A 24,935-nucleotide genomic window follows, 5' to 3' on the forward strand; every position below is an offset into this window, starting at 1 on the left:
GACCACTAGACTTGGATCTTCCATCAGGACAATGGTCCAAAACAAACATAAAAATCAACACAAAAATGGGTAACTGAGCACATGAAGCTTCTGTCATGACCGTCCCAGTCCCCTAAACTGAACCCTATAGAAAATGAGTGGGGTGAACTGAACAGAAGAAGCACCAACATGAACTTGTGAATCTGAAGGATCTGGAGAGATTCTGTATGGAGGAATGGTCTCTGATCTCTTGTCAGTTACTCTCCAAACTCATCAGGCATTATAGAAGAAAACTCAGATCTGTTATCTTGGCAAAAGGAGGTTGCAAAAAGTATTTAATAACAGGGAGCAAATAATTATGGCCAGCGTCTTTTGGAGAAAAGCATTTATTTTATAATGTGATTCCATTTTTTATTTATTTTTTTTGAATGAAAGATCAAAAGGATAAACAATGCAGATTTATTTTTTACGGCCATTTTTTATCATATTTACCAGGGTTAAGCCTGTTTTATGCTTCTGCGTCGAATCGACGGCGTACCCCCGCGGACCCCTCTGCGTCGACGCGAACCTCGACGCGACCCCTCCGCCGTAGCTTGACGTGCACCTCCAAAAAATTGTAACTACGCGTCGCGGTGACGCAGACCGCAGGGGCTGTGATTGGTCAGATTATACATTTCCGGAGTAAAATATATTAAAATAGAAAACAGTCATTTTAAATTGTCATAAAATATGTTTTGTTTTATTGTTTTTTATATACTAAACACAGCCTTGGTGAGCAGAAGAGACTTCTTTTAAAAACATAAAAAATCTTACCGATCTAAAACTTTTGACCGGTAGTGTATATGTATATATTTATATATATTCTTTTCTTTTTTTGTTGTTGCTAGAAATAAACTTCAATCAATCAAATCAATGTTTGTTTTGAAAAAAAGTTTGTTGTTTATTTACAATACAATGTTCACGGGTACATCATGGATATCAAGTAATTAACCAAGTCTGCCACGGGACACTACATTATCCTGCCATGGCACCGTGGTCGAACCCATTTTGTAGCCCAACCCGGTGATCTTTGCACCCGAAGATAAAATCTTTAAAGTCACTGCCAGTCTCTGAGCGAGGTCAATAGGCATACTGTGTGTAGTCTGATGCTGTATTAACGGCTTTAAACGATGAACAAGATCGTCAAATCGACCTTTCGACATCCGAAAATACTTAAAGTGCATTTCTTTGTCCAAGTCCCTCAGCGGTCGAACAACCGTAACAAATTCGCCAATCCTTCCCCTGTCTTCGTGCACTGGTCGTACAGACCACCTTCGCTGACGTCTTTTTCTTCTACGATTAAACATTTGCAATAAAATCATTTGTTGTTCAACGTTGATTAGCTCCAGCTGCAACAACACTCTCTCTCTTTCGCTCGCCATTGTCGGAAATGAAAAAGCGGAACCGGCGCATGGAACCAAAACAAACTAGGAAAGAGATTCGCGAACCACACCACCCCCCTAGCGTTCTGGCGGTGAAATGCACCGCGATGCAACGCAACCCGACGCAGAACCATAAAACGGTCACGACGCCGTTGGAGTGACGGCGTAGCTACGCCGTGGAGTTGACGCAGAAGCATAATGAGGGCTTTAATTCTGACCACAACTATATTATGATTTTTCGTTCAAAATATGCTTTATTCTATTTAATTAGGCCTATTAAATGCAAGCACACATCTGTACTGAGGGCAGTAGCAGGAAGAGTTTGGTTCAGATTATTATCCTATAAAATGTGCTTTCTAATTTCAGGGTCATCATGTTTTGAATAGTAAATAGTAATGCAACATAAGTGCTGCTAATATTTCTGCTACAATTCTAATATTTCTATAGATCAGCTGTGAACAATAGAAAGGCGAGATAAGTTTTCACTGGATCCATTTATTCTGATCAAAGTTATTTTGATCACATGAACATCGCTGCTTCGTGTGGGTTTTTTGGTCAGTAACTCTAAGGCATCAGTCACTGTGTCTATTACTTCGACTACTGGGGGAAAGGGACCAAAGTCACCGTTTCCTCAGGTAAGTTATTGCTGTTATTTTCTGTTATTTACTTTTTTGTTGTTGTTGTTGTTGTTTTAACTTATTTTGGAAGATCAGGTAGTCTTTCTTGTCACAAAACTAACATGCAGACGTATTTACAATTTGTACCTTGGTTAACAGTGGAAAGATGCGTCGGTAACGGTAAATAAATAACGCGTAGCTAAAACTCTCCGATTAAAGAAAGTGCGAACTAACTTATCAAACTAAATCGTTTTGAGAACGTCGGCCTAGACAAAATATTGCCTATGAAAATGTATTATTGTGGTTATGGTATGGCTCTTATCGTGAACCTTCCCGCTGTGACGGTGCCTTTGACTACTGGGGAAAGGGAACAGCGGTGACTGTAACATCAGGTAAGAAGTCAAATTAATGAAATAGCTTACGAACCAAACAGCAAAATATGAATCGTTATGCATAGCTATGAAACATATTTCTAGAGCCGATTATTAACTTATTAACAACACTTTTTAGTCAGAGAAAAAAATATTATGGATAATTTGACAATAAATTACGAAAGAAATCAGGTTTTAAGGTTGGCTAATATGGAAAAGATCGTTTGTGTTTTTGTGCGCTGAAGAAATTAAAAGTATCACTGTGACGCTGCCTTTGACTACTGGGGGAAAGGCACGTCTGTCACAGTGACATCTGGTAAGAAAGAATCCTCGCAACAATCTTGGCACGTTTTAAATATTTTGCTAAATGTAAATGTTTAATTAAGGCTAAATAAAAGTCTAAATAGTTCAATCTGTGGGTTATATAATAATAAATGAAAGCTACTTGTTAAGAGGTAAACATGTTGATATAGCTGCTATTTTTGTACAATATCCCCTGGTAAAATGTCAGTGTGACAATGCTTTTGCCTACTGGGGGAAAGGAACAATGGTCACTGTCTCGTCAGGTAAGAAAAATATTCACCTACCAAATCAAAATCTAATTTATGTAGCCTACGATAAATGTGTGCGCAGTTATTCTGTCGAAAAAGCTGTCTTTTACATTAAAGCAACATTTCAATGTCGAGATTTTCTTGTTATGCGATTAGACAATTAAAGTCAGGACATAGTCTAAAGTAACTTAGAAACGCAAATATTCAGATTATGAATAATTAAATTCGAAATAATTGTATTTGTGCATTCAAATAAAACAAGGAATTGGCTACAGGTCGTTCAACAGAGACTCTGAGAGTTGTATTTTTATACGGCACTGTAACATTAAAAAGATATTGTGTAACTGGGCTTTCGACTACTGGGGAAGCGGCACCAAAGTCACCGTAACAAACAGTAAGATTTTATGATTAATTGCAAGGACATTTGTATCGTAAAAAAGACAAAATTTCACGTGTGTTTTTTTATTTTTATTTTTATTTTTTTAATTAATTATATCGTTAACAGAGTTTTCTATTGCAAACTGTCTTAATTTAGTAGTTGTCCATTTCATTAGATTTAAAAGACTACATAATTTTGTAATATTGCTCATGTTAAAAACTAACAAAAATACAACAGTAGTTATTCTTAAACGACTCCTTTCGTTGTACATTATTCTCTCATGTGTTTCCTTAAACTGCTCAATAGACGCTGAAAACAGCCGGAGCATAAATATAAGACTAAAAATCCTAACTAAACTGTAACGTCTCGTTTTAACTTTATGCACTGATATCCACTAATATAATGTGTTATATTTTAAGTTGTTGATTGCATCCCGATATTATTAAATAATATTAATATAATAATAATAATAATAAACTGGCTTAGCTTACTGATTTAGAAAGGTAGCCTTTATCTGTCAATGCATGAAGAGGACAATTGGAGATTTAAATTTATTTATTTTTTGTTTAACAACTGCTATTCAAGAAATTATTTCTAGCACAATGAAAATAAAATCATAAAATAAAAAACTGAACTTTTAGAAGTGCGAGGGGTGTTTGTTTGCAGTATTTTTGGGGCTATTTATTTTTTTAATGATACATTTTTCGTTTGTTTTTTTTCATATGATTTCATAGTTCAAAGTTACAAACTGCTATACAATGCTTTTATTTAAAATTCTCTAATGGTTGGAATTTTTATTACATTTGTTTTTTAATTTACACTTCATAAGTTACAAGAACTGTTTAATTTGAAACAAAATGAAAAGTCATTATGCAGTCATTATCCAGTAGCCTAATAAATTATTATTCGTTTCGATAATCTTTTATTTTTTAGCCTATGGGCCTATGTCTGATCATAAATATGACTGTAGGCTACATATAGGCCTATGCTATATGACATACAGCATCTGTTAAAAATAAAGGTTATTAAATTACATTGATAGTTCCATGAATAACCTTTAACGTCCATGGATCCTTTCCATTGCACAAAAGGTTAGTTCTTTAGATTAGCTATTAAAATGTTCTTCACACTAAGAAAAAAAAAATATATTTTAAGAACTGTTCACTAAGGTTCTTTGAGGAACCCAAAATAGTTATTCAAGGCTATCACTGTGAAAACTCCCTTTTGGAACCTTTATTTTTAAGAGTGTAAGAAAGAAAAAAAATGTTTCCACTAATTTTCTGAAATTCCGAAATGTTATGTTTTTTCGCGACCGACCGACTAATACTGACCAACAGTTAACCAAGGGGTAGCCTAATCAGCCTTACTTTTTAAATTCAGATTAGACCAATATACTTGTTAAAGTAACTTACTTAAAAAAAAAAAAAAAGTTATGACCAGTCTTAAAGAAGAAGAAGAAAAGATGAGTTACTTTCAAGGTAGCCTTAAGCAGTTTATCAACATGGTCACAGGACTCTGATGTAAAGCGAAGATAGCGATGTAATCTCAATAATTATTTTATTTTTTTTCATTCCTTCATTCATTCATTCATTCATTCATTCATTCATTCATTCATTCATTCATTCATTGGTTCATTCGTTCTTTTGACATGGCCTAATAGTGTTGCATACGAAGGCCTATATTACGTTATGTTGTAGTTTATTGTCTGAGAAACATGTAATGTCTCTACAGCTCAACCATCTGCGCCGAAGTCAATCTTCGCCCTGTCTCAGTGTTCTGCTGATTCTGATGGGTTCCTCACCGTCGGCTGCTTGGCCAGAGGTTTCTCACCTGCGGACTCACTCACTTTCAAGTGGAAGGATACAACTAAAGACCTGAATACTTTCGTGCAGTATCCAGCGTTCGGGAGTGACGGAGACTATACCAAAATCAGCCATATGCGTGTGAAGAAAAGCGACTGGAATCCTCAAAACAATTACACATGCGAAGCGTCAAATTCGAAAGGCACTTTAACAGCTGAAGTAGCAGGTAAGATCTCACGGGAAAACGTACAAATTTTACAAAGTGGCAAATTCGTACGAATTCATACGACCTCACTCGTACGAATTAGTACGATTTTTGCAAAATCGTACATATTTTACGAATTGGTCAATTCGTATGAATTCATACGAATGACCTACCCCTGACCCCGCCCCTAAACCTACCCATCACGTGGGTTTAGACAAATCGTACAAATTCGTACGAGTGAGGTCGTACGAATTCGTACGAATAAGCCATCTTTTTATCATTCGTACGAATTCGTACGAATTGGTCGTGAGATAGCATCTCTGAAATGTCTAACATTTTTACATGTTACATTTAAGCTACTTCATGTGTCTTTGTTATTGCTGTTGGGTTCAGTGTTTTGTATATTGCAGTGGGGATATTGTTTCGTTGTGGATGTTTGAATAGACATTTTAGCACACTCTTATAGTTTTGTCAAATCATTGATTGAACTTTTTTAATACCAATGAACCTGCTTTTATATGTTTGTGCATGTCAAGCAGTTTTCCTTTACCAAAGTCTAATGACAGTAAATGTTTTACACTAGCTGAGAACAGCAAGGCTAAAGATCTAAAAAACATTAGAACAGAAAAGTACATAATATGCTTAGTCCTTTAGAAATACTTTTTCTCTGACCTCATGCCAGTGAAAACAATGGCATATGAGATTTCTTCTTGTTTTATAAACAAAAGATAAAAAAATAAAATAAAAATAAAAGTTAAATATAAATATAGGCTACAACATTTAACATTGACGTTCAAACTCAAGAGCATATATGTGCTTTGCCTAATAAAGCATGTTGCACCATTTGTTTAATTTTTTTATTTATTTTTTATTTAGTTTGACAGGGACATTGTACATTAATAAAAACATTCCTGTAAATGTACCAGAATTAGCCAAAGGCTACTTTTCATCTGTAGTCCCTGGACAAGATGTTACAAGTCACTAAAGAAAATGTGATTAAAAATACATAATAGAAAATTGAATCATTACATTTTGAGAAAAAGCAAGCATTTTCTTGCTTTTCATGTCCTCTCTGCTTTCTCCTGTATGTTGCCAGCTCCACCGCCAGATCAGCCTGCAACTGTCGTCTTAACAGTACCTACAATAAAGGAGTTAGAGAGTGGGACAGCAACCTTCTCGTGTTCAGCCCGGCAGTTTTCGCCTAAAACATACTTGTTTAAGTGGTTTCAGGATGATGAGGTGAAAAATGCGATAGACACCAATAACACAAGTGAGAAGAATGCCTCAGTAACCTTGTATAGTGCCACAAGCATTTTTCAAATCAGTGTCTACAAATGGACGAACACAGACGTCAAAGTTAAGTGCGAGTTCGACCACAAGACGGGAAAGGAAGTCAGAGAGGCCCAATTTAAAGGTATGTTTTCTCTTAAGGACTGTGAATGTTTCTATATTCATAAGATGTTTACCTCTCTCTAAATCTGTTGCATGTCTGATTTTTGTACATAGATTCTATGCAAGACTGCAGTGATATTGCTGTTGATATAGTCCAAGTTACATCCCTGAAATGTCTAACACTTTACATTTGACAATGTAGCTACTTCATGTGTCCCTCTCTATTGTATTGCTGTTGGGTCAAGATTGATGATTTTCTTTGAGGAGGCTCATGTTTGAAGGGACATTTTAGAACAATCTTTTAGTTTTGTCAAATCATTGATTGAACTTTTTTAATGAACCTGCTTTTATATTTTTGTGCATGTCAAGCAATTGTCCTTTATCAAAGTTTAATGACAGTAAATGTTTTACACTAGCTGAGAACAGCAAGGCTAAAGATCTAAAAAACATTAGAACAGAAAAGTACATAATATGCTTAGTCCTTTAGAAATACTTTTTCTCTGACCTCATGCCAGGGAATACAATGGCATATGAGATTTCTTCTTGTTTTATAAACAAAAGATAAAGGAAAAAGAAAAAAATAATAAGTTAAATATAAATATAGGCTACAACATTTAACATTGATGTTCAAACTCAAGAGCATCTGTGTGCTTTGCCTAATAAAGCATGTTGCACCATTTTTTAATTTTTTTTTTATTTAGTTTGACAGGGACATTGTACATTAATAAAAACATCCTGTAAATGTACCAGAATTAGCCAAAGGCTATTTTTCATCCGTAGTTCCTGGACAAGATGTTACAAGTCACCCTAAAGAAAATGTGATTAAAACTACATAATAAAATTTAATCATAATTTTTTTTAGAAAAAGCAAGCATTTTCTTGCTTTTCATGTCCTCTCTGCTTTCTCCTGTATGTTGCCAGCTCCACCGCCAGATCAGCCTGCAACTGTCGTCTTAACAGAACCTACAGAAAAGGAGTTAGAGAGTGGGACAGCAACCTTCTCGTGTTCAGCCCGGCAGTTTTCGCCTAAAGCATACTCGTTTAAGTGGTTTCAGGATGATGAGGTGAAAAATGCGATAGACACCTATGACACAAGTGAGAAGAATGCCTCAGTAACCTTGTATAGTGCCACAAGCACTTTTCAAATCAGTGCCGACACATGGACGAACACAGACGTCAAAATTAAGTGCGAGTTCGAGCACAAGATGGGAAAGCAAGTCAAAGAGGCCCAACATACAGGTATGTTTTCTCTTGAGGACTGTGAATGTTTCTATATTCATAAGATGTTTACCTCTCTCTAAATCTGTTGCATGTCTGATTTTTGTACATAGCTTCTATGCAAGACTGCAGTGATATTGCTGTTGATATAGTCCAAGTTACATCCCTGAAATGTCTAACACTTTACATTTGACAATGTAGCTAATTCATGTGTCCCTCTCTATTGTATTGCTGTTGGGTCAAGATTGATGATTTTCTTTGAGGAGGCTCATGTTTGAAGGGACATTTTAGAACAATCTTTTAGTTTTGTCAAATCATTGATTGAACTTTTTTAATGAACCTGCTTTTATATGTTTGTGCATGTCAAGCAGTTGTCCTTTATCAAAGTTTAATGACAGCAAATGTTTTACACTAGCTGAGAACAGCAAGGCTAAAGATCTAAAAAACATTAGAACAGAAAAGTACATAATATGCTTAGTCCTTTAGAAATACTTTTCTCTGACCTCATGCCAGGGAATACAATGGCATATGAGATTTCTTCTTGTTTTATAAAAAAAAAAAAAAAAAGAAGTTAAATATAAATATAGGCTACAACATTTAACATTGACGTTCAAACTCAAGAGCATATATGTGCTTTGCCTAATAAAGCATGTTGCACCATTTTTTTGTATTTTTTTTTATTTAGTTTGACAGGGACATTGTACATTAATAAAAACATTCCTGTAAATGTACCAGAATTAGCCAAAGGCTATTTTTCATCTGTAGTCCCTGGACAAGATGTTACAAGTCACCCTAAAGAAAATGTGATTAAAAATACATAATAGAAAATTGAATCATTACATTTTGAGAAAAAGCAAGCATTTTCTTGCTTTTCATGTCCTCTCTGCTTTCTCCTGTATGTTGCCAGCTCCAACGCCAGATCAGCCTGCAACTGTCGTCTTAACAGTACCTACAAAAAAGGAGTTAGAGAGTGGGACAGCAACCTTCTCGTGTTTAGCCCGGCAGTTTTCGCCTAAAACATACTCGTTTAAGTGGTTTCAGGATGATAAGGAGGTGACAAATGCGATAGACACCTATGACACAAGGAAGAAGAATGCCTCAGTAACCTTGTATAGTGCCACAAGCATTTTTCAAATGAGTGCCGACACATGGACGGACACAGACGTCAAAGTTAAGTGCGAGTTCGAGCACAAGATGGGAAAGCAAGTCAGAGAGGCCCAATATACAGGTATGTTTTCTCTTAAGGACTGTGAATGTTTCTATATTCATAAGATGTTTACCTCTCTCTAAATCTGTTGCATGTCTGATTTTTGTACATAGCTTCTATGCAAGACTGCAGTGATATTGCTGTTGATATAGTCCAAGTTACATCCCTGAAATGTCTAACACTTTACATTTGACAATGTAGCTACTTCATGTGTCCCTCTCTATTGTATTGCTGTTGGGTCAAGATTGATGATTTTCTTTGAGGAGGCTCATGTTTGAAGGGACATTTTAGAACAATCTTTTAGTTTTGTCAAATCATTGATTGAACTTTTTTAATGAACCTGCTTTTATATTTTTGTGCATGTCAAGCAGTTGTCCTTTATCAAAGTTTAATGACAGTAAATGTTTTACACTAGCTGAGAACAGCAAGGCTAAAGATCTAAAAAACATTAGAACAGAAAAGTACATAATATGCTTAGTCCTTTAGAAATACTTTTTCTCTGACCTCATGCCAGGGAATACAATGGCATATGAGATTTCTTCTTGTTTTATAAACAAAAGATAAAGGAAAAAGAAAAAAATAATAAGTTAAATATAAATATAGGCTACAACATTTAACATTGATGTTCAAACTCAAGAGCATCTGTGTGCTTTGCCTAAAAAAGCATGTTGCACCATTTTTTTTTATTTTTTTTTATTTAGTTTGACAGGGACATTGTACATTAATAAAAACATCGTGTAAATGTACCAGAATTAGCCAAAGGCTATTTTTCCTCCGTAGTCCCTGGACAAGATGTTACAAGTCACCCTAAAGAAAATTTGATTAAAAATACATAATAAAAATGTAATCATTAAATTTTGAGAAAAAGCAAGCATTTTCTTGCTTTTCATGTTCTCTCTGCTTTCTCCTGTATGTTGCCAGCTCCAGATCAGCCTGCAACTGTCGTCTTAACAGAACCTACAATAAAGGAGTTAGAGAATGGGATAGCAACCTTCTCGTGTTCAGCCCGGCAGTTTTCGCCTAAAACATACTTGTTTAAGTGGTTTCAGGATGATGTGTTGAAAAATGCGAAAGACACCCATAACACAACTGAGAAGATTGCCTCAGTAACCTTGTATAGTGCCACAAGCACTTTTCAAATCAGTGCCGACACATTGAAGAACAAAGACGTCAAAATTAAGTGCGAGTTCGACCACAAGATGGGAAAGCAAGTCAAAGAGGCCCAATATACAGGTATGTTTTCTCTTGAGGACTGTGAATGTTTCCTTATTCATAATATGTTTATATGTGCTAATTCATGTGTCCCTCTCTATTGTATTGCTGTTGGGTCAAGATTGATGATTTTCTTTGAGGAGGCTCATGTTTGAAGAGACATTTTAGAACAATCTTTTAGTTTTGTCAAATCATTGATTGAACTTTTTTAATGAACCTGCTTTTATATTTTTGTGCATGTCAAGCAGTTTTCCTTTATCAAAGTCTAATGACAGCAAATGTTTTACACTAGCTGAGAACAGCAAGGCTAAAGATCTAAAAAACATTAGAACAGAAAAGTACATAATATGCTTAGTCCTTTAGAAATACTTTTTCTCTGACCTCATGCCAGGGAAAACAATGGCATATGAGATTTCTTCTTGTTTTATAAACAAGAGATAAAAAAAAAAAAAAAAGTTAAATATAAATATAGGCTACAACATTTAACATTGACGTTCAAACTCAAGAGCATATTATGTGCTTTGCCTAATAAAGCATGTTGCACCATTTATTTTTATTTTTTTGACAGGGACATTGTACATTAATAAAAACATTCCTGTAAATGTACCAGAATTAGCCAAAGGCTATTTTTCATCCGTAGTCCCTGGACAAGATGTTACAAGTCACTAAAGAAAATGTGATTAAAAATACATAATAGAAAATTGAATCATTACATTTTGAGAAAAAGCAAGCATTTTCTTGCTTTTCATGTCCTCTCTGCTTTCTCCTGTATGTTGCCAGCTCCACCGCCAGATCAGCCTGCAACTGTCGTCTTAACAGTACCTACAAAAAAGGAGTTAGAGAATGGGACAGCAACCTTCTCGTGTTTAGCCCGGCAGTTTTCGCCTAAAGCATACTCGTTTAAGTGGTTTCAGGATGATAAGGAGGTGACAAATGCGATAGACACCTATGACACAAGTGAGAAGAAGGCCTCAGTAACCTTGTATAGTGCCACAAGCATTTTTCAAATCAGTGCCGACACATGGACGAACACAGACGTCAAAGTTAAGTGCGAGTTCGACCACAAAATGGGAAAGCAAGTCAAAGAGGCCCAACATACAGGTATGTTTTCTCTTAAGGACTGTGAATGTTTCTATATTCATAAGATGTTTACCTCTCTCTAAATCTGTTGCATGTCTGATTTTTGTACATAGCTTCTATGCAAGACTGCAGTGATATTGCTGTTGATATAGTCCAAGTTACATCCCTGAAATGTCTAACACTTTACATTTGACAATGTAGCTACTTCATGTGTCCCTCTCTATTGTATTGCTGTTGGGTCAAGATTGATGATTTTCTTTGAGGAGGCTCATGTTTGAAGGGACATTTTAGAACAATCTTTTAGTTTTGTCAAATCATTGATTGAACTTTTTTAATGAACCTGCTTTTATATTTTTGTGCATGTCAAGCAATTGTCCTTTATCAAAGTTTAATGACAGTAAATGTTTTACACTAGCTGAGAACAGCAAGGCTAAAGATCTAAAAAACATTAGAACAGAAAAGTACATAATATGCTTAGTCCTTTAGAAATACTTTTTCTCTGACCTCATGCCAGGGAATACAATGGCATATGAGATTTCTTCTTGTTTTATAAACAAAAGATAAAGGAAAAAGAAAAAAAATTATAAGTTAAAAATAAATATAGGCTACAACATTTAACATTGACGTTCAAACTCAAGAGCATCTGTGTGCTTTGCCTAATAAAGCATGTTGCACCATTTTTTTATTTTTTTAGTTTGACAGGGACATTGTACATTAATAAAAACATCCTGTAAATGTACCAGAATTAGCCAAAGGCTATTTTTCCTCCGTAGTTCCTGGACAAGATGTTACAAGTCACCCTAAAGAAAATGTGATTAAAAATACATAATAAAAATTTAATCATTAAATTTTGAGAAAAAGCAAGCATTTTCTTGCTTTTCATGTTCTCTCTGTTTTCTCTTGTATGTTGCCAGTTCCAGATCGGCCTGCAACTGTCGTCTTAACAAAACCTACAGAAAAGGAGTTAGAGAATGGGACAGCAACCTTCTCGTGTTCAGCCCGGCAGTTTTCGCCTAAAACATACTCGTTTAAGTGGTTTCAGGATGATGAGGAGGTGAAAAATGCGATAGACACCTATGACACAAGTGAGAAGAAGGCCTCAGTAACCTTGTATAGTGCCACAAGCACTTTTCAAATCAGTGCCGACACATTGAAGAACAAAGACGTCAATATTACGTGCGAGTTCGACCACAAGATGGGAAAGGAAGTCAGAGAGGCCCAATATAAAGGTATGTTTTCTCTTAAGGACTGTGAATGTTTCTATATTCATAAGATGTTTACCTCTCTCTAAATCTGTTGCATGTCTGATTTTTGTACATAGATTCTATGCAAGACTGCAGTGATATTGCTGTTGATATAGTCCAAGTTACATCCCTGAAATGTCTAACACTTTACATTTGACAATGTAGCTAATTCATGTGTCCCTCTCTATTGTATTGCTGTTGGGTCAAGATTGATGATTTTCTTTGAGGAGGCTCATGTTTGAAGAGACATTTTAGAACAATCTTTTAGTTTTGTCAAATCATTGATTGAACTTTTTTAATGAACCTGTTTTTATATTTTTGTGCATGTCAAGCAGTTTTCCTTTACCAAAGTTTAATGACAGTAAATGTTTTACACTAGCTGAGAACAGCAAAGCTAAAGATCTAAAAAACATTAGAACAGAAAAGTACATAATATGCTTAGTCCTTTAGAAATACTTTTTCTCTGACCTCATGCCAGGGAATACAATGGCATTTGAGATTTCTTCTTGTTTTATAAACAAAAGATAAAAAAATAAATAAAAAAAAAGTTAATTATAAGAAGGCTACAACATTTAACATTGACGTTCAAACTCAAGAGCATCTATGTGCTTTGCCTAATAAAGCATGTTGCACTATTTTCTTGCTTTTCATGTCCTCTCTGCTTTCTCCTGTATGTTGCCAGCTCCACCGCCAGATCAGGCTGCAACTGTCGTCTTAACAAAACCTACAAAAAACGAGTTAGAGAGTGGGACAGCAACCTTCTCGTGTTTAGCCCGGCAGTTTTCGCCTAAAGCATACTCATTTAAGTGGTTTCAGGATGATGTGGTGAAAAATGCGATAGACACCTATGACACAAGTAAGAAGATTGCCTCAGTAACCTTGTATAGTGCCACAAGCATTTTTCAAATCAGTGTCGACACATTGAAGAACAAAGACGTCAATATTACGTGCGAGTTCGAGCACAAGATGGGAAAGGAAGTCAGAGAGGCCCAATATAAAGGTATGTTTTCTCTTGAGGACTGTGAATGTTTCTTTATTCATAATATGTTTACTTCTCTCTAACCTGTTGCATGTCTGATTTTTGTACATAGCTTCTATGCAACAATGCGATATTGCTGTTGATATAGTCCCCCCCTCCCTTGAAGACATGCTGAAAAATAGACGAGGAGAGCTGAAGTGCAACGCTTCTGGAGAAAATCCAGGATTCAAAAAAATAGAGATTAAAGCAAATGATTTCATCATCGCTGAGGCATCAGAGGAAGATTTCAAGAACAGATTAAAAGTGGAACTTAAAGCCCCTATAGGCTATGAAGAATGGAGCAATGGCACAATATTTACGTGCACAGTTAAACACTCAGGCCTATCACAGCCCAGGGTGACTGAGTTCTCCAGAGAAAAAGGTATGTTTTTTTCTTTTTTGTAAAATGTTACACAGTTCTTGCTTCCATAAGGTCTCTTGATAGGCCTATATACAGTCTTCATTACAATTGACAATGAAGTTTATCAAAAAATAATAACAAGAAGAAAATGAGGGACTGAGTATTCTGGTCTTAATTGTGATCTTGTCTTATTAGGTAAAGAAAGCAAGAGACCCTCTGTTTACATGTTAGCACCCCCAGACTACAAAGAGGGTGAAACGATGACCCTGACATGTTATGTGAAGGATTTCTACCCCAAGGAGGTGTTTGTGTCTTGGCTTGTTGATGATGAATCTGCGATTGGGTACAATGACATAACTAGCCAGCCAATGCAGAATGATAAATACTTCTCGGTCTACAGTCAGATCACAGTGGATTCTTCCGAATGGAATAGTGGTACAGTCTACAGTTGTGTGGTGTACCATGAAACCATTGATGAAAAAATGCGTGTACTGACAAGATATATTGCTGATAATATTGATAAGCCAGTTGTAATTAATCTAAGCATGAATACCCCTGCATCCTGCAGATCGTTATGCATGTGATGTCTTCCTGTGATGCTTGTTGAGTGTTTATCTTGTTCATCTTGTGTTTCTTTTTGTTTTTGAGTTACATGTCCATAATTGTAAGTGTGTTCGTCTTTAATGTTTGTGGCTTCTTGCTTTTTGAGAGAATTTCATTCATATCACATTTAGTAAAAGACTAATAAAAAAAGAAACTAAGCATATTTCCTGTGCACTTAATTTATGTTTTCATGCCAGTTTTACATGTGTCTGTCCCTGTGTATATGTGAGCATATAAGGTCACAAAGACATCATAACATAATATCACTCCAAATAAATTGAAATTAAAAATTAAAATAATAATACATCAAAGTGAGGCATTTTAAGAGTAGGCTACTTTAAAATATATATACTTACAATTTTTTTAATAATTTTATTCAGAAGACAAAGTACCATTAGCAGGCACATAAAACTCTAAATAATGAGAGTTAATGCTTACTGGTCGGTGTGTGTATATTGTACGTCATTTGAACGGTTTGATGTTATGATCACTCAGACACATAATACTCTCATTTTTTATATAGTTCAGGGCATAGAGAATGATAATTCTTAGTCTCATCGGTTCATCTACAGCATGCCAAGACACATTCACAATTTTTTGCCGTTTTGATTGATACATTCATGGTCACCTTTCTTTAAATATTTGATTTAATTATGTAGTAAGCAGGTTAAGATAAATAAATATAAATCATCAAATTTCAGAAACGATATGATTCATTAAAGGTTCTTTGTCCCTCACAAGATTCTAATTGGTTTAATTTTACTGCATATTCCTGCCTTTAGTCCACCTGTCTAATTGTAAATAAGGATGGACAGGTGAATTGATTAAAATCTTCAAAATCCTGCCTTTAGTCCACCTGTCTATTATTTTTTAATAAGGATGGACAGGCAAATTGTTTAAAATCATCACAGCCAGACTCTTATACTCAGCTTGTGTTGGACAGTGTCTTAATGTGAACGTGTTCTTGTTGGTTTCTGCAGCGTGGGTCGTGTGGATAGAGCATCCCCTGTTTGAACCCATTGATACAGATGACAGCGGCAATTCAAACACTGCTGTAACCTTTGTTTTCCTTTTCCTCATCACCTTGTTCTACAGCATAGGAGCTACTTTTGTTAAGGTATACACTTTTAGACTTTTTTTAGCTCATTTTCAATTGACGATAAACATGAGACAAGATTTTATAGGAGCATTTGAGTTGGTTATCGTTTGGAGAAAGATGATGCAAAAAAATTGGCTTTGTATCTTTATTGACATTTATTTTATTGATATATGCATGTTAAACAGAAATTGTTTTCATTGCTGTAATTGGTGTCAAATTATACTTTCAGGTGAAATGAAAGATCCCTTTAAGGACGTGATGCAAGGCCTTTCAGAAGAACAGCTTTAAGACTATGACAGTTATTCTTTTTTTTTCTTTTTTGTAAATATGTGATTGTGCAGTTTGTTTGTTTTTAGATTTTACTTTAATAAAAGAAAGAAACGATTTGACTTCTCTTGTATTTTTTTTTTTTTTGACATCTCAAGGAAAAATACTGATTTGCATGATAAACTAATGTTGCTCTAAAAATGTTTATATACACTGCCACTAGGTTTTGAATTATTTTCCTCATTTCTGAATATAATAAACTGCACATACATTTCTTAAATCCAATCCTTAAATTTCTCCAAATCTGCAAGACTTTGTTCATTGGGTGACTGAAGCACGGCATCTTTGTGTGAATATTTGTAAGTGTGAAATTTCATGCTGCAAAGTATATTAAAACATATTATTGCATAACAGGAGAGTAATTTTATGTAAATGAAAAGGTGTCTTTCCTGTGCAGATGTGCTAAACCCTGTCTCAAAGATGCAGAGGGGTTTCAGTTCTGCTTTTGGTTGCTATTTCAGCTTGACTGTTACTTAACGCTTCCATCTGCTATTCGCTATGTTTTCTGAAGCATGTTTTTTCATTTCCTTTTCTGTCCATCTTTTTTTTTTCTATTCCAGTATCTGCAACTTTTAAAACTCTCATGATGTAAATAACCACCCACTGAAGCATGAACAGGGCGTATCATTATATTGTCTATTTGAATTTATTGAAAAAGACAAGTATTCGTATGATTGATTAAGATTTTCATAAACTTTGTACCTCTTATATGTTCTGTTTAAACCACATTGCAAGTTAATTGATTCTTTCTTTGTTTCAATAGTAAACCGTGTCACTCTTCCCACTATTGCTCTGCTGAGTAGAGAGGAAGGTGATAGCATCGTGTTGCAGTGCCAGTTGAAGGATTATTACCCAGACAATATTACTGTACAATGGCTTAGAGGAGATCAGCCTGTCAGTGCTTCTGAAAATAAAACGTTGCAGACCACTGAAAAAGTGGAGAAAACCTTTACTTACATAAGTCAAATATCTATCGGTGCTCAATATGAAGACAAAAATTACACTTGTAAAGCCAGCCATAACTCTACAGATTTCAAGCTAAAATATGACATGTGCATGGGTAAGTTGAAAAAAAATAAAATAAAGATTAATCATATATGAGAGTATAATTAGTATATAAGCATCATCATTCTATGAATCTAACATTATTAATTTCACATTTACAGCAAAGTCTGTGTGCAAACCTTCAGTCAAAGTGAGTGAACAGTGGCCCCTCAGAGCCCCTCTCAGAGACATTTTGAAGGAGAACAAAGTCACAATTTCTTGTATTGTTGAAGCGCCACACAACACTAAAGTGTCATGGTTGGCAGACGGTACCAGTAAAAACGGCACCAGGGCTCTCAATGACCTTCTCGATACAATTGTGAGCAACTTGACTTTGTCGAGAGACGAGTGGTTGAAACTGAAGACCATTGTTTGTACTGCTAAACATCCATGTTTCCCAGAAGTGAATGATACAATTCAAGCTGGTAAGTTGTTTATTTTGCACTGACCAAGTGTGACGATTTAGGTTCTGAAAACCACATATTGTGTGTTAAAATGTATGTTTGATCTTCAGGTATGAAGAAGGATCCTGTAGTGATGATCAGGAGGAAATCAGCTCAGTCAGGCATTGCTTTGCTGGAGTGTGTTGTAAAAGATCTCCCCTCTGGTGAGGTCTGCATCAACTTCCAGGCCAACAGTGCTGATATTTCAAATTTCACTTGTGTGGACTGGACCCCTTCTGAAAACATTTCGTCCCTGACCACACATTTTACAATCCCTAGTGAGCACCAGAAGAAAGGAAACAACTTTACCTGCAAAGTTCACAGAACCTTCAAAAGCTGGGCATCAGAACCTGCTGGAAACCTTTGTGGTAGGGAACATTTAATCGGCAACTCTTTACCAAAAAGGTCTTGTTTGTTAACATTTGACATTAAAAAAAATACATCAATATAGCACTGATCCGGGTGTGTGTGTGTGTGTGTTCACAACTCACTGCTCCTAATGTGTGTGCACTAACTTGGATGGGTTAAATGCAGAGGACAATTTCCGAGTATGAGTCACCTAGAGTTGGCCTTAACTTCACTTCAATATGTTTTTACAAAACGTATTCACCTTTGTTTATTTTAGTTAATAACATGTCCATGATAGTTCACAGTGCATAATGTTAACAGATGCAACTTTTGATCTTAAAAAATGTACAAGTAAATGTTGAGATAAGCATAAACTAATATTAGCAAATGCTGTATACTTATTCTTAATTGTTAGTTCATGTTAACTAATGTAAGCAATTGAAACCTTCTTGTAATTTGTTATCATTAATTATGGATTGAAATAAATTTGACTAATATATGGATGTATTATGTTTTCTTCACTGGACATTTGATAACTTTTGTTCCCCTTAGATGATCCTACCATAGAGCTTGTTGTTGTTCCCAGTGTGGGTCAATCTAGTTCAGAGCCACAAAGGCTGCTGTGTTCTGGAAAAGGATTTGACCTGAAGATCAAGTGGTTTTCAAATTCTACTGAGAAATCTGACACACCTTTAGAGGTCTCAATGATGGAAAATGGCTGTGTGAAAGTGGACAGTGAGATTTTGGTGCCACAGCAAGAGTGGGATAAAGGGGTCATTTACACCTGTCAAATTGTCGATGAACACAGTGGGAAAACTGCTAATAAAAGCACCAGTATTTGTGCAGGTAAACACGCCTTATGTGACTTCTCTCTCTCTCTCTCTCTCTCTCTCTCTCTCTCTCTCTCTCTCTCTCTCTCTCTCTCTCTCTCTCTCTCTCTCTCTCTCTCTCAATATGAAAACAAAAAAAAACCCTGTAAAGCCAGCCATAACTCTAAAGAGTTCAAGCTAGAATATGACATGTGCATAAATTGAAAAAAAAGAAGATTAATCATATATGACAGTATAATTAGTATATAAGCATCATCATTCTATGAATCTAACTTTATTAATTTAACATTTACAGCAAAGTCTGTGTGCAAACCTTCAGTCAAAGTAAAGAGAGCCCATCTCAGAGACATTTTGAAGGAGAACAAAGTCACAATTTCTTGTACTGTTGAAGCGCCACACAACACTGAAGTGTTTTGGTTGGCAAACGGCACCAATGAAAAAGGCACTAGGGCTCCCAATGACCTTCTCGATACAATTGTGAGCAACTTGACTTTGTCGAGAGACGAGTGGTTGAAACTGAAGACCATTGTTTGTACTGCTAAACATCCATGTTTCCCAGAAGTGAATGATACAATTCAAGCTGGTAAGTTGTTTATTTTGCACTGATCAAGTGTAACAATTTAGGTTCTGAAAACCATTATTGTGTATTAAAATGTATGTTTGATCTTCAGATGATATGAAGAAGGATCCTGTAGTGATGATCAGGAGGAAATCAGCTCAGTCAGGCATTGCTTTGCTGGAGTGTGTTGTAAAAGATCTCTCCTCTGGTGAGGTCTGCATCAACTTCCAGGCCAACAGTGCTAATATCTCAGATTTCACTTGTGTGGACTGGACCCCTTCTGAAAACATTTCGTCCCTGACCACACATTTTACAATCCCTAGTGAGCACCAGAAGAAAGGAAACAACTTTACCTGCAAAGTTCACAGAACCTTCAAAAGCTGGGCATCAGAACCTGCTGGAAACCTTTGTGGTAGGGAACATTTAATCGGCAACTCTTTACCAAAAAGGTCTTGTTTGTTAACATTTGACATTAAAAAAAATACATCAATATAGCACTGATCCGGGTGTGTGTGTGTGTGTGTGTGTGTGTGTGTGTGTGTGTGTGTGTGTGTGTGTGTGTCTGAAAACCAATCTCTTCCGTGAGCACTTAACCTTATAGAAAAAAAAAAAAAAAAAAAAAAAAAAAAAAAAAAAAAAAAAAAATTCCTTTCCCTTTGTAACATCACTTATCAGGCTTATGCTACTCTGAATAATACCTGAACTTCGTACTTTGAGCACTTCTTGCGTTGTTGTTGCTTTTGCCTCTTTATGATGACTCGCTGAATTTTGTCCTAATCTGTAAGTCGCTTTGGAGAAAGGCGTCTGCTAAATGACTAAATGTAAATGTAAATGTAAATGTGTGTGTGTGTGTGTGTGTGTGTGTGTGTGTGTGTGTGTGTGTGTGTGTGTGTGTGTGTGTGTGTGTGTGTGTGTGTGTGTGTGTGTGTGTGTGTGTGTGTGTGTGTGTGTGTGTGTGTGTGTGTGTGTGTGTGTGTGTGTGTGTTCACAACTCACTGCTCCTAATGTGTGTGCACTAACTTGGATGGGTTAAATGCAGAGGACAATTTCCGAGTATGAGTCACCTAGAGTTGGCCTTAACTTCACTTCACTATGTTTTTACAAAACGTATTCACCTTTGTTTTTAGTTAATAACATGTCCATGATAGTTCACAGTGCATAATGTTAACAGATGCAACTTTTTATCTTAAAAAATGTACAAGTAAATGTTGAGATTAGCATAAACTAATATTAGCAAATGCTGTATACTTATTCTTAATTGTTAGTTCATGTTAACTAATGTAAGCAATTGAAACCTTCTTGTAATGTGTCATCAATAATTATATTGGAGACATTAATTCATGGATTGAAAAGAATTTGACTAATATATGGATGTATTATGTTTTCTTCACTGGACATTTGATAACTTTTGTTCCCCTTAGATGATCCTACCATAGAGCTTGTTGTTGTTCCCAGTGTGGGTCAATCTAGTTCAGAGCCACAAAGGCTGCTGTGTTCTGGAAAAGGATTTGACCTGAAGATCAAGTGGTTTTCAAATTCTACTGAGAAATCTGACACACCTTTAGAGGTCTCAATGATGGAAAATGGCTGTGTGAAAGTGGACAGTGAGATATTGGTGCCACAGCAAGAGTGGGATAAAGGGGTCTACACCTGTCAAATTGTCGATGAACACAGTGGGAAAACTGCTAATAAAAGCACCAGTATTTGTGCAGGTAAACACGCCTTATGTGACTCTCTCTCTCTCTCTCTCTCTCTCTCTCTCTCAATATGAAGACAAAAAAAAAACCTGTAAAGCCAGCCATAACTCTAAAGAGTTCAAGCTAGAATATGACATGTGCATAAATTGAAAAAAAAGATTAATCATATATGACAGTATAATTAGTATATAAGCATCATTATTCTATGAATCTAACTTTATTAATTTAACATTTACAGCAAAGTCTGTGTGCAAACCTTCAGTCAAAGTAAAGAGAGCCCATCTCAGAGACATTTTGAAGGAGAACAAAGTCACAATTTCTTGTACTGTTGAAGCGCCACACAACACTGAAGTGTCATGGTTGGCAAACGGCACCAATGAAAAAGGCACCAGGGCTCCCAATGACCTTCTCAATACAATTGTGAGCAACTTGACTTTGTCGAGAGACGAGTGGTTGAAACTGAAGACCATTGTTTGTACTGCTAAACATCCATGTTTCCCAGAAGTGAATGATACAATTCAAGCTGGTAAGTTGTTTATTTTGCACTGATCAAATGTAACAATTTAGGTTCTGAAAACCATTATTGTGTATTAAAATGTATGTTTGATCTTCAGATGATATGAAGAAGGATCCTGTAGTGATGATCAGGAGGAAATCAGCTCAGTCAGGCATTGCTTTGCTGGAGTGTGTTGTAAAAGATCTCTCCTCTGGTGAGGTCTGCATCAACTTCCAGGCCAACAGTGCTAATATCTCAGATTTCACTTGTGTGGACTGGACCCCTTCTGAAAACATTTCGTCCCTGACCACACATTTTACAATCCCTAGTGAGCACCAGAAGAAAGGAAACAACTTTACCTGCAAAGTTCACAGAACCTTCAAAAGCTGGGCATCAGAACCTGCTGGAAACCTTTGTGGTAGGGAACATTTAATCGGCAACTCTTTACCAAAAAGGTCTTGTTTGTTAACATTTGACATAAAAAAAAATACATCAATATAGCACTGATCCGGGTGTGTGTGTGTGTGTGTGTGTGTGTGTGTGTGTGTGTGTGTGTGTGTGTGTGTGTGTGTGTGTGTGTGTGTGTGTGTGTGTGTGTGTGTGTGTGTGTGTGTGTGTGTGTGTGTGTGTGTGTGTGTGTGTGTGTGTGTGTGTGTGTGTGTGTGTGTGTGTGTGTGTGTGTGTGTGTGTGTGTGTGTGTTCACAACTCACTGCTCCTAATGTGTGTGCACTAACTTGGATGGGTTAAATGCAGAGGACAATTTCCGAGTATGAGTCACCTAGAGTTGGCCTTAACTTCACTTCACTGTTTTTACAAAACGTATTCACCTTTGTTTATTTTAGTTAATAACATGTCCATGATAGTTCACAGTGCATAATGTTAACAGATACAACTTTTGATCTTACAAAAATTATAAGTAAATGCTGAGATTAGCATAAACTAATATTAGCAAATGCTGTATACTTATTCTTTATTGTTAGTTCATGTTAACTAATGTAAGCAATTGAAACCTTCTTGTAATTTGTTATCATTAATTATGGATTGAAAAGAATTTGACTAATATATGGATGTATTATGTTTTCTTCACTGGACATTTGACAACTTTTGTTCCCCTTAGATGATCCTACCATAGAGCTTGTTGTTGTTCCCAGTGTGGGTCAATCTAGTTCAGAGCCACAAAGGCTGCTGTGTTCTGGAAAAGGATTTGACCTGAAGATCAAGTGGTTTTCAAATTTTAAGGAGAAATCTGACACACCTTTAGAGGTCTCAATGATGGAAAATGGCTGTGTGAAAGTGGACAGTGAGATATTGGTGCCACAGCAAGAGTGGGATAAAGGGGTCATTTACACCTGTCAAATTGTCGATGAACACAGTGGGAAAACTGTTATTAAAAACACCAGTATTTGTGCAGGTAAACACGCCTTATGTGACTTCTATCTCTCTCTCTCTCTCTCTCTCTCTCTCTCTCTCTCTCTCTCTCTCTCTCTCTCTCTCTCTCTCTCTCTCTCTCTCTCTCTCTCTCTCTCTCTCTCTCTCTCTCTCATAGTTCAAATAACATTGCAATGAGGTGCATATATCTGTGCACAATCTTATAATTCTTGAAAGTATGTTGTAGTTTCTTCCTTACCTGTAATATCTTAACAAATAAATGTACCGTCCAACAGTGATTTCACCTTCCAGTCAGCAGTCAGCGGTCTACCTGAAAGGTCCTTTAAATCATGTGAGATCTGGCACACCTCTGAATTTGACCTGTTTGGTTGTTGGTCAGAATGTCAATTATTTCTCCATCCAATGGAAAGAGAATGGAATCGTTCAAAATAGCTTTAACCAAACACATATAGATCATGCCGATGGCACTCAAAGCAAGAAAAGTATTTTGGAGGTTTCATTTAAACAATGGAATACATATGCTGTCTTTACCTGTGAGGTAAAGCATTTGTGCTCTAATGTCTCACAGCAGCAGAACATCTCAAAAAACAGAGGTAAGCTCTCACAGTTCTCAGTCTTCTGTTAAAGAGTTTTATCTTTACTAATTGTTGCCAAATGTTCACAGACCCCAAACAACCCATTGTGAGGATCCTCAGACCCTCAGACAGCGATCTCTCTGGACAAAATACTGGCCTTCTTTGCTTCATCACCGGTTTCTTCCCATCTGATATCTCTGTGCAGTGGCAACTAAATGGGAAGCAATTCAATGAGTCTCACTTCACTAACAGTCCTGCGGTTGCTCACACTTCAGGAGGTTTTTCAATGCATAGTGCCCTTATATTGCCTGCATCACAGTTGAGAGAAGGCGTGTACTCTTGCATTGTTTCTCATGAGTCATCCCAAAGTCCATTTATCGCAAATTTGGAAAACTTGTATGGTGGGTGCCATCAGATTGATCTATCTATCTTTCCATCTATCTAGAAGACAGTAAATACGAAGATGGCAAATACAACAGAATATATTTGCAATACATATACCTCTCTGTATACTCTATTATCTGATCTGTTTCTCTCACTGTTTTTTATTTATTTATTTAGCCTCTTTGATCCACTCTGCTCCATCTGCAAAGCTACTGCAGGGTGCTAGTGAGCTGGTGTGTCTGGCGTATGGTTTCAGCCCTCCTGCTATCAACATCACCTGGCTGCTTGGAATGAATGAAGTGTCTGCCCACAATGACACCAACCCCGCAAAAGGCCCTGATGGCAAATTTAGTATCCGAAGTCACCTGCAGCTCTTGCCTTCAGATTGGGCACCTGGTGAAGTGTACACATGCAGGGTCACTCATGTAACTGGTACCCAGTTGCTTAACATCTCCAAAAAATCAGGTATGCAATATTTCATGCACTGAAACCCAAGTTTATCAAGGAAATAACGGAGTCAATAAACTTAAGAAATGTCAACATTTTCAAATGTGATCTTATTGTTTCCTCGGTTTGCATTTTACAGCATTATTTGAAGAGGCTATATATATGAATGAGAACAAACCCGAATATATTGTGCAGGATACCATTGAAGAGACCTGGAATATGGCCTGTGCCTTTCTCACCCTCTTCCTCCTCTCTCTTCTCTATGGGTGCACAGTGACATTGGTCAAAGTGAAGCCTAAATGAGCAACATTTGGTGTGTGTGTGTGTGTGTGTGTGTGTGTGTGTGTTTCATGGCTTCTGGCTTCTTTTGCTTTTAGTTTTTTTAGTTTATTAATTTTCTTTAACTTTTCTTAGCTGTGCAAAAGTGATATGGTACAACTTTTGGCCTTGTGGACATTTAAATATAATTAAATAAATGTTTTAACACTTTTTACTAATTGATTTAATCTGTCTATTAAGTGTATAAACATATCACAGGAGATTTCTGTCAAAGTTCCACTGTATCTCAAATTGTGCATTGTGAGAACATTCTGCAACAAAATAAAATTTCTGAAATAAAATTGTCGAACTCAATTG

The 24,935-nt window shown here is 36.2% G+C and overlaps 1 protein-coding gene and 1 long non-coding RNA gene across 19 annotated transcripts; one reads left to right on the forward strand and one right to left on the reverse strand.

The window, feature by feature from the left end:
- Positions 1 to 1,613: 1,613 nt before the first annotated feature.
- On the forward strand, positions 1,614 to 24,919 carry LOC309475511 (uncharacterized protein). 18 transcript variants are annotated; one of them, XM_082138320.1, is made up of 23 exons: positions 1,614 to 2,035; positions 5,050 to 5,346; positions 6,422 to 6,739; positions 7,639 to 7,956; positions 8,843 to 9,163; positions 10,064 to 10,375; positions 11,135 to 11,455; positions 12,349 to 12,663; positions 13,361 to 13,678; positions 16,850 to 17,146; positions 17,253 to 17,555; positions 17,645 to 17,941; positions 18,474 to 18,767; positions 19,047 to 19,334; positions 19,423 to 19,722; positions 20,732 to 21,022; positions 21,246 to 21,533; positions 21,622 to 21,921; positions 22,622 to 22,915; positions 23,169 to 23,486; positions 23,558 to 23,869; positions 24,030 to 24,317; positions 24,439 to 24,919. In XM_082138320.1, exons 2-23 carry the CDS (start codon positions 5,256 to 5,258, stop codon positions 24,600 to 24,602), a joined length of 6,348 nt encoding a protein of 2,115 aa, XP_081994446.1. In that variant the 5' UTR covers positions 1,614 to 2,035; positions 5,050 to 5,255; the 3' UTR covers positions 24,603 to 24,919. The 18 variants fall into 18 exon arrangements, with proteins under 18 accessions (XP_081994446.1, XP_081994449.1, XP_081994448.1 ...); XM_082138323.1 differs by lacking the exon at positions 1,614 to 2,035 and adding an exon at positions 2,101 to 2,409; XM_082138322.1 differs by lacking the exon at positions 1,614 to 2,035 and adding an exon at positions 2,418 to 2,704.
- On the reverse strand, positions 10,495 to 12,342 carry LOC309476296. Its single transcript, XR_014197994.1, has 2 exons — positions 12,091 to 12,342; positions 10,495 to 10,879 (listed from the first exon to the last, which is right to left on the reverse strand). It is a non-coding gene; the product is annotated as an uncharacterized lncRNA (long non-coding RNA).
- Positions 24,920 to 24,935: the final 16 nt, after the last annotated feature.

This window comes from Leuciscus leuciscus, assembly GCF_965113295.1.
Source record: "Leuciscus leuciscus genome assembly, chromosome: 1".
NCBI classification, from domain to species: Eukaryota; Metazoa; Chordata; class Actinopteri; order Cypriniformes; family Leuciscidae; genus Leuciscus; species Leuciscus leuciscus.

Excerpts from the sequence above, each read along its gene's own strand:
- LOC309475511 (XM_082138310.1), top strand. Across the intron at positions 10,376-11,134 it reads CAAAGAGGCCCAATATACAG|CTCCACCGCCAGATCAGCCT; the intron begins GTATGTTTTCTC and ends GTATGTTGCCAG. Across the intron at positions 18,768-19,046 it reads AAGCACCAGTATTTGTGCAG|CAAAGTCTGTGTGCAAACCT; the intron begins GTAAACACGCCT and ends TAACATTTACAG.